We start from the raw sequence: 17,746 nt of genomic DNA, 5'->3' as shown, positions 1-17,746 counted from the left end.
TATCTCTCCATTCCCTCACCCTCTTACTTAATTTTATCATTTGGACACTGTCCCTATTTTCATAATCTGGCCCAGGCTTTATCCCTGCACTTAAGGCATAATTGCCTTCCAGGATGCTGTCAGAAAGTGTTTTACCATCTCCATGTCTTCCAACAGAACATCTTCTTTTACATACTCCAGTAGGACAATTAATGGATTTCCTGGTAGCACATATCCTGCCATATACTCTATTTCTCTGTGTCTTGTGGCCCAGAAGGGTCTTATTTTGTGACATGATCAAAATGCAGGTTGTACATCAGCTCCGTTTGCTTTTGCTGGAACAAACTAAGGGCCCATCTGCAATATACACATTTAGCAGGATCATACCACTTTAAACAGTCATGGCTTCCCCCAAGGAATCATGGTCTGAGAGTTGTTAGGTGGCCTCTATTTCCCTCACAGTGCTACTGTTCACAGAATTCCTGGGAAGAGGGACTGGTGGTTAAACCACTCTTCGAATTGTAGCTCTGGGAGGGAGAATAGCCCCCTCCCAGAAATGCTCATCACCCGTAACAAACTACAATTCCCATGATTCTTGGGGGGAAACCATTACTGTTTAAAGGGGTACGATAGTGCTTTAAATGCATAGTGAAGATGGGGCCTAACATAGTGACCCCTTTGGGATGTATTCATCAACAGTGGTTGAAAGGAGGAGCGAGTCAGATCAGAGCCGTCTTTCCCATAGGGCTCAGTGGTGTGTTGCGCCAGGGCGCCGGCCTCTCAGGGGTGCCCCAGCAAGTGGGGGAGCTGCGTGGCTTTGCCTGCGGCCTCCCCTTTCCCTGCATGCCCACCAGCTGTGCCCCATTGTGCTGGTCCTGGGGGCTACAGAGAGACGAGGTCTGAGTCCAGTCCGAGGTCAATGGTGTGGTATGGAGGCTGTCCATCAAAGCTGTAGCTGGGTCCAAGGCAGGGAGTCAGGTGGGGTCAGGAACTCTGGCAGAAGAGCAGGACAGGGTGCAGGCAGGAACAGGCTACCAACAATGTTGCTCCCGCAACCTGGGACTGTGGCTGGCTGGCTTTTATCTGCCCCAAGGCATAGGGCGGCCCCGGTCCACAGGTGACTCGCCTCTCCTGGCCTGGAGGCGAGCACTCCTCCTGCAGGAACTTAGTTCCCTCCGCCTTTCTGCCCTTAGCCTCTGCAGCTCAGGAGAGGCTGGAGGGTTACTGGACCCAGAGGCAACCTCAGCTTCTCCTGACGGGGCGGAGAGTGGAGCACCTGCAGGCAATGGGTCCTCCATCACCTCAGGAGCCAGAGCAGACTCAGCTGGTGCCTGCACCTGAGGATCCAGCAAAGGTGAGGACCCTTCAGGCTCAAGCCCCAGCCCCGGTTCAGCTGGTTCTGGAGGCGGGGACTCCTGTGCAGGCTGGGATTCCTCAGGTTCAGCCTCCGAGTCTGAATCCCAGGCCATCACATATGGCTGGCGGGCATGCAGCTTCCTTCCCAAGCCTCCATGGGGATTTCTCTCCCACAGCGGCATGGGTGAGAGTTGGGGGGGGAGGCATGGCTGGCAGCACACAGCTTCAACCCCCCTCACCCACTATCTGTGGTAATTTAGGGGAGCTGGGCGGATATTTGCACCCCAGCGCCGCATCTGCTAAAGAAAGTCCTGTGTCAGATTCCCACCAAATGCATCCTTCATGGTTTGACTGGATTCTGCACTCCTTCGTGTTTCTCCATAATACTGGGACATGCCAACTCTTATATTCTTGACCTTTTGGATTTCTTTGAAAAGAAGACACCCCTCCTCTTGCCTTCTCTAAGGGGGTATTCCTACCCACCCACCACATAATTCTTCTGATGCACTTGAAAGCATAGACCACTCGCCATGATGGCAATGGCTTCGCAGTCGGAGGCAACCATGCTTCTGAACGCCAGTTCCTGGAAACCACAGGAGGGGAGAGGGCTCTTGGGCTCGGATCATGTTTGAGAGTTTCCCACAAGCTTCTAGCTGGCCATTGTGAGAACAGGATGCAGGATTAGAAGGGCCATTGGCCTGATCCAGCAGGCTCTTCTTATGTTCTTATGCTAGACTGCACTAAAACTCACTTTTAAATATGTATTTGTAAAGGTATTTTCTCCTAAAACACACATTTCAAAACTTCTTTAAATACTAGGGGCTGTCGCCAAGCATCGTTCCATCACCCTTGACCAGCACCCTCCCTTTACACCTCACTACGCCCTTGGCTGTCCCATCACAGCTCACTCCAAGCTCCTCCCTCTCCACTCCCTTTAAAAAGCCACTTCATAGAATGGCTTGCTAAACTGTTATGTGAATCGCCTCTCCACCCTATCCCTCTTTCCTGTTTGCTGTACCTCCTGCTGCAATTGCCATGGCCGCCAATGAGCAGCCAAGTGAACTGCAGAGCGTGACGACACCTTGCCTTTCTATGTATATAGGAAGAAATGCATATATGTAAGCCAAGCGCTGTGACGTTCAGGGTAGCACAAAACAAAATAAAAATCCGACAGACAGCTCTCCTCTAAACCACGCATCAGTCCAGGAATTTCATGATGGTTTGGTGTGTATTGACATCTGTAAAAGGTTCGATTCCTCAAGAATCCCTCCCCCACGCACACCCTTTGAAGCCCATCTGTGCAGCTTTGAACTATGAGATCACTGAACACTTGCAGTACCTCTCGGCCCTCTGATCCATCAACTGGTTAAAGAAGAACAAGGATAAAACACTAGCAGCTTACTGCAAAAGTGCTCGCCTTGCTGGGGAGATCAAGGCAAAGCGAATTGTAACCGTAGGGATTTCTTTGAGTTTGATGAGCTGAGACCTCATCGTTCAAGAAAAGAATAGAAAAAGCACCCACTGCCCAGATGCAAACAGCTTTCACTGCTCACCAACCCCCCCCCCCATTATTCCCTGACACCCTCCCACAACTTGCTTACAGGCCTGGAGCTAATGGTCTAGAAGCGAGAAAGGTGTAGGAGGCAGGGCAAGCTGTCGTTCACCTTGCTGTCTCCACAAAGTGCTGGTCTCCGCGTTCATTAAAACCACTGCAGTCAGCCAGCCTTCGCTGGAGAAGGAATCTATCTGCCTGGGCGCTGATGTTATTTATGTTTTTGGTTTGACCTACGGGATTTGTATCACTCGCTCAGCTTTTCCATCAAAAAAGCTACAAGGTGCCTTGCATCAACATGAAAAAGAGTAATTGGTGGCAGGTATCTATCTCCCTGCTGTAGGAACATCTAGGCTTCCTTAGTGCAAAGGATGCACAAATCTGTCAGGTTCAGTTTGTCTCAGGTTTTTTCCTGTCCAACCAGTTTTCAGTCCAATTTCATTCTCCAGCACAATCATTTGCCCAACTTTTAGCTCCCTATATTTCCACATCAGGTTGTTTTTTTTTAAAAGTCCTTATGGAAATTCATCAACCTTTGCATCATTCCTCACAATATACACCTTTGGGCAAGCAATTTCCCCTAAGGCATTTGTGCATGTTGCTTTTCCCTGACATTTGCATGCGTTCCACTACTGTATACCTTGGGTCAGACCCCACCAGGGGTACTGTGTGCAGTTTGGGGCACCATAGTTTAAGAAGGATATTGACAAGGTGGAACGTGTTGAGGGAGTTGGGTATGTTTAGCCAACAGGAGATGAGAAGACAGAGGTGATACAATAACCGCCTTCAAATATCTGGGAAAGATTTGTCATATAAAGTAAATCCAGTTTCTTAAAAGTCTTGAAGGCGTTTACAAAACTCTTTACGCAGTTTCCGTGGGATGCTATTGAAAACGGTGTAAAGAGTTTTGTAAATGCCTTCAAGACTGGTCGCCTCCAGATGACCTGTTGCTGAGCATGTGTCCTGATTTGTTTGCCCTTTTAAGAAACTTTATTTACTTTATATGACAAATCTTCCCCAGACACCATAACTGCCTTTCGTAATGTCTACTGCTGTTCAAGAAGATGCCTTCAAATATCTGAGCAGCTGTCACATGGAAGATGGAGCAAGCTTGTTTTCCGCTGCTCCAGAGGGTAGCACCAGAACCAATGGATTCAGATGACAAGAAAGGAGATTCCCACCAAACATTAGGAACAACTTTCCAAGGGTAAGAGCTGTTTGACAGTGGAAAGGACTACCTCAGAAGGTGGTGGACTCTCTCTCTCTCTCCAACAGACGTTGGATGGCTGTATGCCAGGGATTCTTCAGCTGGGATCCCTGCATTGCAGAGGGTGAGACTAGAGATGACAGTCCTACAATTCTATGCCATTATGTATACCTGTGTTGGTTTGAGAAATCCATTGTGGAACCCAGAGATGTGTGAATTTCAAAGGACAGCCGTGTCTCTGTTTGCTTATTGTTTCTAGGTAGGTTTGCATTAAGATGTTTTGCTTTTAAAAAAATTGCTGTTTGAGAATTTGCATATTTTAAAAAATATGCTTGGGTCTCTGGCTGGGGACCATAGCTCCTTCCACACCTGACGTGTGCCTTAAGGCCTAGGGTGCATTCAGACATGAGGAATATTGTGTTTGCTTTCCTGATTATAATGCTAACGCTTCTATCTCATTTTCTGGTGTTGCTTTCTTACTACAGTACCTGTTGCACTATGAAACAGTGGCTTTCTTGACCATTATACTGGCTGAATTGCAAGCATTTGGCACAACAACAAACACTGTTGGACCATGCTGCTACTCCCCCACGCTTTCTGCAAATGCCTGCTTCTGTTCCCCTGTGATTCCCCCATGGAAAAGGCAAGAAAGAACTGTATGCTGGTCTGCTGTCCCAGATCTTGTCACTTTATTCCCACAATTTTCTGGATAAAGGGGGCTGCAAATGGATTTTTTTTTTCTGGAAGCAAATAAAAAAGAAACTAGCCCTGGGTATGTGCAATGTTCCACTTGTTTTCCGGAAGTGGCATTTACATTGCGTGGAGGCTCAAATGCTATACAAAAATTGACATTTACGAAATGTCGGGGAGATGGAATAAAGTGCCGTGTGAATGGAGCCCTAGAAAGCTAAAGCTTCTCTTCCTTGGAACTCCCTATCCCAGCTTGACCTCCATCTATCTGAGCATGCCATTTTCTTTGAAACAAGAGGCTCCCTCCAGTAGACAGCCTTGAACTGTCTTCAGGTTTCTCTGCACGCTAGATGGGTAGCTAGCACCCCCTACTGGCTCGCAGGTTTTCTAAAATGCCAACCTGTCCTTATGTCAGGGTGGTTCCACACCTTTGCCCTGTTCCCAGAAAGTTCGCAAGGACCTTTTTAAAGTCAAGACAAATGCAACAGGGGGTGGTAGCTGTGGGTCGTCCACTAAATATTCTGCTCCTATCAGACTCTCAGTTCCTGTTGAATATACTGGTGTGGCTAGAGCTATACACCGGGACAAGGCAGATGTAAGGTTCGCAACCCACAATTGCCTATTAGTGCTAATGGGCGAAAGCACTGGGGGGCAGAAGCTGGTCCATTATGTCAGTCCACCAGCAGCCAGTCCACACGTCCCTACCTGCCTAACTGCTAGCCTAGGGAGTGGTTCTGGTTGTTAGCTTCCTCCTCTGTAGTTGCAGCAGAACATAGCAGGGAGGAGGATGAAGGCAAAACCAGAACAAGTTGGCTCTGGCGCCCCCTACTGCTGGGCTCCATGCCTTCCACCCTAACAGGTCCAAGAACCATCAGGGACTACTGTTCATGAGAGATGATGAGAGGGTGCGTATTTACACCTACATCCCTCCCTACCTGGCAATCTGGGACCAGAAATAAGTCTAGAAAGCAGTGGGGGAAATGGGATCAGGGGGGTTTCAGATACTGGGTGTGGGCAGAGGGCAACCGCATGGGTGAAAGAGATTTCCCCCAACTCAGACTGCTTATTGAGTACTTTTAACCCAGCGGTGGGGTACCTGATGCCCTACCAATGTTGTTGGGCTACAATTCCCATCATCCCTGAGCATTGGCCATGCTTGCAGGGGATGATGGGAGTTGTAGTCCAACAAAGACCAGGATGGCCACAGGCTCACCACCACTCTCCTTTAACTGGAGATATCAGGGCTGAAGCTGGGACCTTTTTAAGGCAAAGCATGCACTCTGCCCCCTATTTTGGCTCAGTGGCAAAATCAGCTCTCAGAGTGAGGCACCTCAACAAGCAGAGGGCTGCATCCAACCAAGTTCTGATCCAAGTAGACTCAGTGAAATAAATGAACTCAAGTTAGCCATTGCAGTTAACTGCAACTGATTAACATTGGACACAACCGAGAGCAAGGAAAGATCTGGCATGCTGTCTCTTGTGACTGGGAAACAGAAGGGGGGGGGGGTTCAGCCAGAACTCACCGGAACTTGGTTCCAGCACCTCTCAGGTAGGCACCATTGCCACTATAAGAGAACAAGGGAGGCATTCCTGGTGAGTTCCGACACCTCTTTTTCTAGACAAATAGCACTGGGCAACAGTATTTTATCATTTAACAGGCATTAACTGCCAGACAGGTACACACACCCCATGTAGCAAATTTTTTTAGAGAAGTCTTGGAGCCTTGGCATATACATTGCTTGGGAAAGTTTGACTGAAGAGGGGGAAGAGATAGGGAGAGAAAGAGAGAGAGAGAGATTCTGGCCAAGCTCTATTAAGAAACATGGGCCGCGTTGGCGTAGATAGGAACTCATATCTGCTCATTAGGCAGCGGATGGGGGGAGGGAATTAATGAAAGCCAATGAAATGAAAATGGCTTTGGGTTTGAGTTTAATAGGACAGAAATAGCCCTGGTATGATAATCCACCTTTCAATGTGACATGGAAGGATGTGGAGGAGGATGAATGAAAGCCCAGCATTCCCAAGTGTGGTCTGGGGGGGGGTAAAGTGTCCCAGACTCCATGCAGGATTGTGGACTGCACACAGGGGCCCCCAACATGGTGTCTGTGAGCTAGGGATGGGAAAGAAACCTGATTTAGTTTGCATTTAACTCTGCATTTACCCAATCCCCGCTTTCCGTAACAATACGAGAACCAAAACATAGTCATCCCGCGGAATTGGCACATATCCAAATTTTGCAATGGAGTCCTTCCAACCGAGATGTTCACAAAAATGCATATGCTAGGGGAACACCAGTGTGGAAATCAAGATGCTTGTGGAAATAACATACAGAAATGTATTGGATATGGGGAAATCAGTTGCAGGCTTGTGTACGTTACTCAGAACGGCAGACCAAGCTGCAGAAGGGTTTTCATGAGGATTTGAAAACATTGCAAGGTGCTGCAGAAATGTGAAGAGCTGAATTTTAGACGGGGAAACTGTGAAACAGAGAGAACCAAATTTGACATCTCCATCCACCCCTTTAGTTTCAAGGGAATGGTGGGCAAGTTCTGTTATGTCCAATGGAACGCCATGGAAAACACAACTTGAACCACTCTAAGGGAAGACACTGGAGCACTGCAAATCATTTGCACATGCACAGAAAATAGTAGATCTAGCTGGAAGGCAACACATCCATTGATCACTGCAATGCATCCATCCATCTTTACTGTTATTATTATTATTTAATTGTAAGGTTATTGTATATAATCATAAAGGTAAAGGGACCCCTGACCATTAGGTCCAGTCGTGAACGACTCTGGGGTTGCAGCACTCATCTCGCTTTACTGGCCGAGGGAGCCAGGGTACAGCTTCTGGGTCATGTGGCCAGCATGACTAAGCCGCTTCTGGCAAACCAGAGCAGTGCATGGAAACGCTGTTTACCTTCCTGCTGGTGCGGTACCTATTTATCTACTTGCACTTTGATGTGCTTTCGGACTGCTAGGTTGGCAGGAGGAGGGACTGAGCAACGGGAGCTCACTCCGTCACTGGGATTCAAACCGCCAACCTTCTGATCGGCAAGCCCTAGGCTCTGTGGTTGAGACCACAGCACCACCCGTGTCCCTTGTATATAATCATAGACATTTGTATAATCTTAGGAAGAGCTTTCTGACAATAAGAGCTTGGAATGTGGTGGCCTCTCCTTCCTTGGAGGTTTTTAAGCAGAGGTTGCATGGCCACCTGTCAGGGATGCTTTAGCTGAGATTCCTGCATTGCAGGGGCTTAGACTGTATGACCCTTCTAACTCTGCAAATCTGTGATTCTGTAATCTTAGGAGGGGCGTGGCTTGTGAGGAAGAAGAGGCATGGCTGTGACTATCATGAAAGGACCCTGAATCTGACACTCCACTACTGCTCCTTTCATCTCAGAAACGTCATGAAGCGATTCCCACTGACTACTCCCAGGCTCCTTCAGCCTATTTCAAGATTCACCCGGACACAGATGAAGTAAAATAGGGCTTCACCCCACACCACACACCACATAGCACCAGATGTCCGCATGACATGACTACTTTGCTTCCTGCTATGAATGTGTGTGTAGAAGTTGGCTGGGTGGGAAAGATGTCTGCTTTCCCTCTGAACCAATCTCTTCATACCATTTGCATCACATCTGTCAAAGCATCCACACCAAGAGTGGGTCCCAGGCACCAGGCACCAGGCACCTGTCTCAAGAGTGTTTGAGTGTGTGTCCTCTGAGTTTTTATTCCCCATTGCTCATACCTTGACGATCTCTTGAGCAATCTGCCTTGTTTTGTTGACATCCAGGACGATCTTGGCATCTCTCACCACCGAGTAGAGCGTCCGTCCTTTGCACAAGCTGGAAAGGAAGATGGGGAAATCGGAATTAATGAAACCCACGGAAATTGCTGTAAGATCGGGACATAGAGGAAACGCAAAAGCACTTAAACGGATAGAAGGATTGCAATTTCTCATCCAGGTAATCAATATGGTCTGGGACTTGTACACCCCAGGATGCAGGGAGAAGGACATGAATCCAGTTTGGGATGTCTGGACCCTAGCTTTATGCTTTTCTTAGCTCCACAATGGCTGTCTTCTGCTTCCTCTGTCAGAGACAGCATGCCTCTGTATGCCTGTCGCTGGGAATCATAAGTGGAGAGATGTGTCGCACTCGGATCCCGCTTGCAGGCTGCTCATTGGGGCATCTGGTTGGCCACTGTGAGAAAAGGACACTGAACCAGATGGACATTTTCTTTGTTAGAAAGAAAAAGGAAAACTGCAAGAACTGGGCTCCTGGAGGAATTCCCCTCACAGAGCTACAATTCCCAGAGTGTTCCTCATCCTGGGGAACTGTAACTCTGGGAGGGGAAATAGGGATCTCCTAACAAGTCTCAGCACCCTAAACGAACGACAGCCCCCAGAATCCTTTGGGAGAGAGCCACGACTGTTTAAAGTGGTACCACAGTGCTTTAAAGGTATGGTATGAACGTGGCCTGGAACAAGACTTCTTGCTGAAGGAAGGAAAGTGTCCTCCGTTCGCCAGACACGAACCGCCAAACTTCCCCCTTTTTCCGTACCTGTTGCCGAGAAATCTATTTGTGGAGTCTTAATTACCAAATGCAGCTGTCGGAGAGTGGGGGGTGGGGAGGGAAAGGAGGGGACACTGAAACCAATTAAAGCCTGTATTGACATTTGAATCATGTAATGGAGCCTGTGGGCGGATTCTGCCGCAACTTTCTCCCCACCAGAGAGGCTGCCTCCCCACTCCAGGCAATCCTGCCCACCTACACACATTGCAGGCGAAGCGAGAGAGGGCAAAGGCAATACCTGGGCTCAGATAATAAGCCACCACCCCCCCCCTGAAATAAAAGCAGCTCCAAGTGGATTGCAGGTGTTAATTTCATCTGGTTCTCTCGCTAATGACAGGAGCGCCACAGCTTTTAATTGTTCTTCTTCTCCCGCCCCTGCAGACATCTCGCAGCTTCTGCTCCTGCCTCCCCCTCCTCGCGACACCAGAGGCAGGACCTGCCGCTCTCCAGAAGCCGTAGGAGGACGGTGTGCAGGGGGTGGGGGGAAGGCCAGGGCTCAGTGGCAGAACATCTGCCTCGCATGCAGAAGTCCCGGGATCAATCCCAGTGGTCCACCACAGAGCCATAGCCCTTCATTATACCGAGTCAGACCACTGGGCCACCTAGCTTAGCATGGTCACCACGACAGACCTTCCAAGTGTCCCTATTTTCCAGGGACAGTCCTGGATTCACAGAAGCCAGTTTCTTGTTTGACCCCAGAAATGTCCCACTTTTTCTTAGGACGTCCCTATTTTCATCGGAGAAATCTTGGAAGGTATGGAGTTATGCAGCCCCTGAGCCCATGAGATTAGTAGCTATACAACCTTTAGAGGACACCTGAAGCCAAGGCAGCTCCGTCTAGGGAAGTTCTTTAATGTGTTATTATGTTTTTTATATATGTTGGAAGCCGCCCAGAGTGCCTGGGGCAACCCAATCAGATGGGCAGGATATAAATAATAAAATTATCATAATCATTATTATGGAATAGAACGTCCCTATTTTCAACAGATAAATGTTGGAGGGTATGCAATCCCTGGCACCTCCAGTTAGAGACAGGAAGGAGCCCTGCCTGAAACCCCAGGAAGCTGCTGCCAGTCAGTGTAGACAATAATGAGCTAGATGAACCACTGGCCCGACTCAGGTCCCATCTGAATTTAAGCAGTCTCTTGCCACTTTCAACAGCCGCGAGTTCCTTCAAAGAATCTTGGGAAGTGTAGTTTGTTAAGGGCACTGAGAGTTGTCTGGAGGTTCCATTCGCCACGCAGAGCTACAATTTTCAGAGCACAGGCAATGATCAAGCTACATGTATCCAATTGACAAGTGACCGTGCACACAAGCATGGCACTGAACCCAGAAGTGACCCCAAAACGTCACTAAAAGGGCAGAACAGGGAAGGACGCTTTATGTGGGCCCCGTCAACATGCGCAGGGGTCCAGAAAACCCCCACACAAAATGAGGATTGCCTGTTATCTAATAATTTCTCGCCAGGGAACGGATTTTTCCCTGGAAGCAAATAACTCAGAAATGAGCCCCAAACATGCGCTATATCTCTATATTTCTGGAAGCGGCTTTTGCATCATGTGAAAGCTGAGAAATAACCAGTGATTTTCTTCTAGAAAGAAAGAAAAAGATGTGTGTACTGCAATCCCTTGAGTACCCCCGGGGGGGGGGAACACTGGATATAATGCAGAAATTAGCAGTTCGGGAAATGTCAGGAAACCGTGATAAACGGTAGTGTGAATGCACCCAATATCCAGTTTGGGATCATCTCTGGTTTCCTTTCTGACAAGCAAAACAGGACCCAATAATCTACTGGGCGCATAAGGGAATGCAAAACGTGAATGAGATAGGGCAGAGCTTTCTCCAGGGACACTTTCCCTGCTCATGTTTCCACACCACACTCTAGCACAAGGTCCACTTGGCAAACGAGATCTTTCCTGCCCCGCCCTGCAAGGCCTCCTCTGCATTCCTCATCATCACGGCCCATCTCACGGGCAATGGGGCAACTGCGAACCCAACTGTGAGGCTGTCCCAGCCCACCCCTCTGAGAGCGTCTGCAAATCAGGTCCACAACGAGGCTTCGGAAGGGCATGCACATCAACTCCAAAGGAAGGCGCGGCGGAAATTAATGAGTCAAGGAATGGAATTAGTCCGTCTGGCCTGGCCTTCCGTGAGGAGGTTCAGATCATTGAGCAGATGGTCTGTAATAAAAAAAATGGCACCAATGCAAACAGGGAGGAGGAGGGAACCCCTCCACCTGTGTTTTCCTTATGAAACAAGAGGCACCATTTTCTGAAGTTTCCAGAGGAGTGCTAGCCTTCTATGGGGCGGGGGGGAGTCTTGTGGCACTTGTCAGCATCCGTCTGTCTTGAGAGACAATGGAGTGCACCTCCACTGTATTAGCAGCACTGAAGTGACTTCTCCAGGACACAAACCTGGGCAATGTATCTGTGGGTCCTGGACAGCCCAGATGACAAGACCCCACTCTCAGCCTCGCTGATGTGGTCCAAAGGAAAGCAGAGCAATACGTTTGGCACTAGCTTGGCTGCAAGAGTTGCTTGAAGGAGGCGCACAAGGCGCCATCCAACCGTCTTAGGGACTACACTCTGGATTTGGTCCACATCCAAAAGATTCCTGCATTGCAGGGGGTTAGACTAGATGGCCATCGTGGTCCCTTCCAACTCTACAATTCTACAATCCAATTCGGGGATGCCAGCCCCCACCTCCTTAGTCTCAGGGTCACTCTTGTCGATCTCAGCAGGGAAGAGGATGGGGACAAACCTGGAATCGCCTGTCTCTATCTCCACCTACTGTAAAGGCTCACCCCTCCAACTTCTGCCCTACCAGTTCCCTTGGGCACCAACTACCATTGGTGCACCATCCCTGGATTCATTCTTTTCTCTTGCAGGACAGGAGCCTTTTTCTTTCTTTCTTGTTTTACATCGAAGGGTGGAACAGCAAGGCCCGCTCATCCCATCTGAGTAGAAACCCAAGATTCAGATGTGCCATTACTTGGCTTGCCCATCGTTGCCTCTTGCACCACCTGCAGTTGAACCTCCTTCTGCCTTACTCGTCTCACCAATCACTGCTGGATAATCAATACCATTACAGTGGTACCTCAGGTTACATACGCTTCAGATTACAGACTCCGCTAACCCAGAAATAGTACCTCGGGTTAAGAACTTTGCTTCAGGATGAGAACAGAAATCATGTTCCGGTGGTGCAGCAGCAGCAGGAGGCCCCATTAGCTAAAGTGGTGCTTCAGGTTAAGAACAGTTTCAGGTTAAGAATGGACCTCCGGAACGAATTAAGTACTTAACCCAAGGCACCACTGTACTAAAACAATCAAAACTGAAGTTTGTTGGATCTGGAGACAAAGCGAGGCGAGGCGATTGCTGAGTCACTCTCGCAAGTGCTTTCCATCAGCGGATGAGTAACCTGTTGAGAAACTTTGGTGGCAAATCTTGGGAGGTATGGAAACTCCTTGCTGGAGGAGAAGGGGGAGCCTCTCCTCTGCCTCTTCTTTTTCTGCTAAGGAACAGCACCTGTTGCTATTGAGCAGAAGCCACCTGCAAGATCTTTTCAAATCCTCGCCGGGTTATTTTCTTACAGTTTCTTTAGCGCTGTAAGAGGCAAAGAAAAGACCTCAAAGGAGGCAAGGATTATAGCAACGCGTCTGCTTTGCCCATCCAGGGGGTGGGGGGAGTGGGGGTGGGAATACGATGTTTTTCCCCGAGGTTCCTATTGACCCGGAGCTCCATCGAGACTCATGTTTAAGAGGCGTAGCAAGTAAAAAAAAAGAAAGAAAAGAAAAGAAACACAGGCTTCTTTTTTGTGAGATGTGCTGCCTGATTTGCTCTTGAAGTAGGCCCTTCATAAATCAGGTCGTTTACCCAGGCACGCTCCGCTTTATAAATGGAAATTTGCATCTGTTAACCGCAAAGCCAGCTCCGGCAACCTGCGCGAACTATGCCGTGGCTTAGACAAGCACCGCACACAAGGTTCCCGGCACCGTTTAATCTGCCAATTAGAAGCACCTGGGCAGATGTGCTCCTTTGTATACGGGTGATCCTCTACCCGCAAGGAGTGCTAATATGCCAAAGAAGCTTTTTTGCCCCCTGATTCATTGAATGTGGCACTTCTATTTCCCCTCCCGCTCCCATAAAAGCCTAAGAAGAGTCCAGCTTCCGCTTCTTATCACAGTGGCCAATGAAATGCCTAAAGGAAGCCCACAGGGAGAACCTGAGTGCAACAACACTCTCCCCACTTGTGATTCTGAGCAACTGGTATGCGGGGGCATAGGGTTGCCATCTTTCAAAAAGTAAAAAGAACCAGGACACCCCGGAAGTTCTTGAGCTTTTTTTAAACAAACCCCTAAGTTCAGAACCTCCCCCCAGGACATCAATTCTGCCTTTGAGATGCCAGTAAGAGTAACGTCCGGGAAAATTTGGACATAAAAAAGGTAAAAGTAACGGACCACTGGACGGTTAAGTCTAGCCAAATGCTGGGGTTGTGGCGCTCATTTTGCTTTCAGGCCGAGGGAGCCGGTGTTTGTCCACAGACAACTTTCTGAGTCATGTGGCCAGCAGGACTAAACAGCTTCTGGCACAATGGAACACCGTGATGGAAACTAGAGCACCCGGAAACACCGTTTACCTTCCCGCCGCAGCGGTACCTGTTTATCTATTTGCACTGGCATGCTTTCAAACTGCTAGGTTGGCAGGAGCTGGGACAGAGCAACAGGAGCTCACTCCGTCGCGGGGATTCAAACTGCCAACCTTCTGATTGGCAAGCCCAAGAGGCTCAGTGGTTTAGACCACAGCGCCACCCGCGTCCCAGTATGGCAGCCCTCACATAGTAGCCATGGATAGCCTTCATGAATATATCTAATCCTGTTAACAACAACAAAACAACAAAATTCTGACTGCTGGATCCTATCTGGTCCAGTATCCTCTTCTAACAGTGACCACCCCACAAGCGGACCCAAATGCAAGTATCCCCACTTGCGATTCCAGTAACTGATATTTAGGGGAATATACTGCCTCTGGCAGTAGAGGTGCCACATCATCTTGCTGTGTTCCCATGCCAACCTGATCCTTGGCTCCTCTGGACAAATCCTGGTGAAGCCAGGTGTTGAGCAGAGTGCCAGGGGTGGTGGGCATGCAGGGCCGTCTTTACCTGGGGGTGCAAGGGGTGCAGGGCACCCAAGCGCCAAATTCTGGGGGGTGGCAAATGTATACCTAATGTATACCGGTCCCTCTCGATTGGCGGCAGTGAAAAGCAATGGAGAAAAAGTCCCCACCCACCTCCTCCATCGCTCTGTTACTCTGTAGCGTCAAATATTCCCGATGAGTCAGGAAACAAAAGCTCAACAACTTTGCGTTTGCCCCTCCCAAAAAAAGCTCACTAAAAGTTCATTTGTGGGCGGCTTAACTAAATTTGGGAGCTCTTTGCACCCCAGCGGCGCATATGCTAAAGACGGGCCTGTGGGCATGGGACAGCAGATTTGCCTAACTTGGTCATTTACTTGCCTTCGCCTGCAGCCAAAGTTCTGGGCCTGAGCTCTCCAACTCCAGCCCAGTCCACTGCACCGTGAACCACTGGCCTGAGGAAAGTTAAGCTTTCAAAGCAAGCAACATTACTTTTCTAACAGCGTTCCTGCTCTCAGAGGGCTTGGGGTAATATGAATGGCTTTTAAGTATGCATGGAAAAAGCATCTCATTTTAGAGATGTTATAGCAGTCCTCCGCCACTGTCAACATCCCCCCACCCTCCCAGGGAAACGGGCCATTTCAAAGGCTGGAGGAATTTGCGGTGAGTGTGAAGATTGCTCAGCCAAGCAAGCCCAATCCCAAATTGCTTTGCAGGAAAGGCTCCTCTGTTTATCTGCGTGAGCTGGAGGTGGCAGGGAGAAAAATATGAAGGAAGCTAACAAGTCCATTGCAACCTGCGAAGGAACAAGGGCAGGGGGTCGGAGTGACGGCCCTCCGGCATTTTCCAATTGGGTGGAAAGGGAGCCCAACGCAGCACTTCTCAAGAGAGCAGGAAGTCAGAGCTCTTTGCTGTCTCTGGCATATGGTAGCTGAGTCTGATTCACGCAAGAGAGGGCTTGCAAAAGTCAAAGGTGGACTTTTGGAAACAAACAGAGACCAACCGGCTGCAAATTAGCTACTGAGCAGAGTTCAGAGTGTTGGTGTATAAAGCATAGCCCCATACAAAGCTACCTCAGGATGTGATTTGCAAATACAAATCTACACCGCAGTGACTATAAATCCAGAGATTCTCACTCAGGGGTAAGCCTGCATGGGGTGTAATCCTGATGTTGCTGGCCTCCGGCCCCATCCAGGAAGGTCAAGGGTGATGGGAGTTGTAGTCCAACAACATTGGGGGGGGCTGTGTTGTCCACCTCTGTTCCAAATGGATGTACAGTACATCTATCCCGTTAAAAAAATACATTCACATTTTATAAATTTCTTCTTGATCCTAGAGTTGGAGGGGGGTGAACCTCTGCACCCTTGTACTGTGGCTTAAGCAAACATCTGTGGACCGTGGGGATTCCAGTAAAGGAAAAGAAGACGAGGCATGACTAAACCCAGCTAACCCCGCCTTTTGTCTGATTTCAAGCTAGAGCCCACAGCAGTGTACTGGCCAAGCACAGCAAGCATCCAGGATAAGCTGGTGGTGGTCAGGACCACGGACAGCTCTCTCCTTGAAGAGAAGCAAACTGACCAGCAAACAAGTTGGATGTCAGAATCGTAGAATTGTTGCATCTGCAATAGCCTGGAGCAAGGGTGCCCAACATGGCGCCCTGCAGATGTTACTGGATTCCAACTCCTACAGCCCCAGCTAGCAAGGTCAATGGGTAGAGACAATGAGAACCATAGTCCAACAGCATCAGGAGGGCGTCAGGTTGGCTATCCCTGCCCTAAAAGAAGCCTGTGCAGAACAACATTCCTACCCACTCCCCCCGCCCAGGAACTATCAGCAAAAACAAGCACAAACTGGATTAAAGTTCAATGGAAGTACTTCTAATGGAAGGAAGGAGAAAAGTCTCTCCTAGCCAAGGAGTGTAGGAAAGACATCTGCTGTCACGTGCCTTCTGACTTTCTGTGGAGGTGCCTTTGCAGGGAAAATGAGAGTCTGGGAATAAGACTTTTACTCTCCCCCATCTTCTCTATTGGCACACACGCTTGCCTAGCTCTGCTCGCTACTAAACACAGGCATGATGGACATTATTTAAACAGCAGCATGTTTTTGACGGCAGCCCTTGGCACCTGGTACACAAGATAAAGTCGGGTTAACGTTTCCCAAGCTGAAGAGAAGGCTAGGAGCAAGCCATTTAGAAACACAGTGCGTCCTTAGCGGAAGGAACCTCTCCCATTCGGGGGGGTGCGCAAAGATGCTCCCATGACTCACTCACAGAAGAGGTGAGGGTCACCTTAGCTTATCTGCTCCCTGCACACCATGGGAAACTAGTCAGCTCCTTTGCTTTGCATCTTTTGGTGGGGGGATGTGCTTATAATTGGCTCGGCGAGGTCTAGTAACATGGAAAGCATATTTGACTCCTTCCTTTCCCTTTGAAGGCTCCTAATATATTCTACGTTATTAGCAGCCTTTGGAATATTAGGAGGAGGAAGGTATTGGGGAAGGAAGGCAGGGACCTTGCCTTTAGAGATGAACCTTTTGATTAGAAAACCTTGCTTAGTTCAAATCTGTCCTCTGGCTAAAGGGAGGGAGGGAGGGAGGGAGGGAGGGAGGGAGTTGAAACAGCATGAGAGGTCCACATTTATTCACTGGCACAGATGCATCGTATTAACCCCTCAAAAAGTGATACAGAGGCATAGTTATTTCTAAACCATAGAATGCCCAAATAGAGCCACATATCATGGGAAGTTGAGAGTAGGAAATTCAACAATATCTGGAGACGGTTGTAGCTCAGTGCTTAGAGAACATAAGAAGAGCCTCCTGGATCAGGCCAATGGCCCATCTAGTCCAGCATCCTGCTCTCACAGTGACTAACCAGTTGCCTTTAGGAAACCAGCAAGCAGGATTCAGGCACAAGAGCCCTCTCCCCTCCTGTGGTTTCCAGCAATTGGTGTTCAAAAGCACTGATGCCTCCAATGGTGGAGGTAGAGCCGAGCCATCAGGGCTAATAGCCCTCAATAGCATCATCCTCCATGAATTAGTTCAACCCTCTTTTAAAGCCATCCATGTTGGTGGCCCTCACTGCCTCCAGTGGGAGTGAGTTCCATAGTTTAATTGTGGGTTGCATGCTGAAGCGCTTTCTTTTATCCGCCCTGAGTCTGTCAATATTCAGATTCCTTGGATGTCTACAAAAGTTCTAATGTTATCAGAGAGGGAGGAAAATAAATTCTCTGTTCACTCTCTCCATGCCATGT

General features: G+C 48.8%; 2 protein-coding genes across 3 annotated transcripts in view; both read right to left on the bottom strand.

Annotated features, from left to right (window-relative positions):
* The window catches only part of WSB2 (WD repeat and SOCS box containing 2), a 349,668-nt gene that overhangs the window by 143,480 nt on the left and 188,442 nt on the right, over positions 1-17,746 (bottom strand). The gene's annotated exons all lie outside the window — the stretch shown is intronic.
* KSR2 (kinase suppressor of ras 2) overlaps positions 1-17,746 on the bottom strand; it is a gene marked incomplete at its 3' end in the record, with an annotated part of 188,233 nt that overhangs the window by 18,811 nt on the left and 151,676 nt on the right. For both annotated transcript variants that reach the window (XM_083589988.1, XM_083589987.1), the window contains one exon: positions 8,543-8,639. In XM_083589988.1, the coding sequence (XP_083446114.1) occupies positions 8,543-8,639 (97 nt within the window). The remainder of the gene's footprint in view (positions 1-8,542; positions 8,640-17,746) is intronic.

Source organism: Podarcis filfolensis, assembly GCF_964270895.1.
Source record: "Podarcis filfolensis genome assembly, chromosome: 16".
NCBI classification, from domain to species: Eukaryota; Metazoa; Chordata; class Lepidosauria; order Squamata; family Lacertidae; genus Podarcis; species Podarcis filfolensis.
This window is presented reverse-complemented; position numbering and strand designations above follow the sequence as displayed.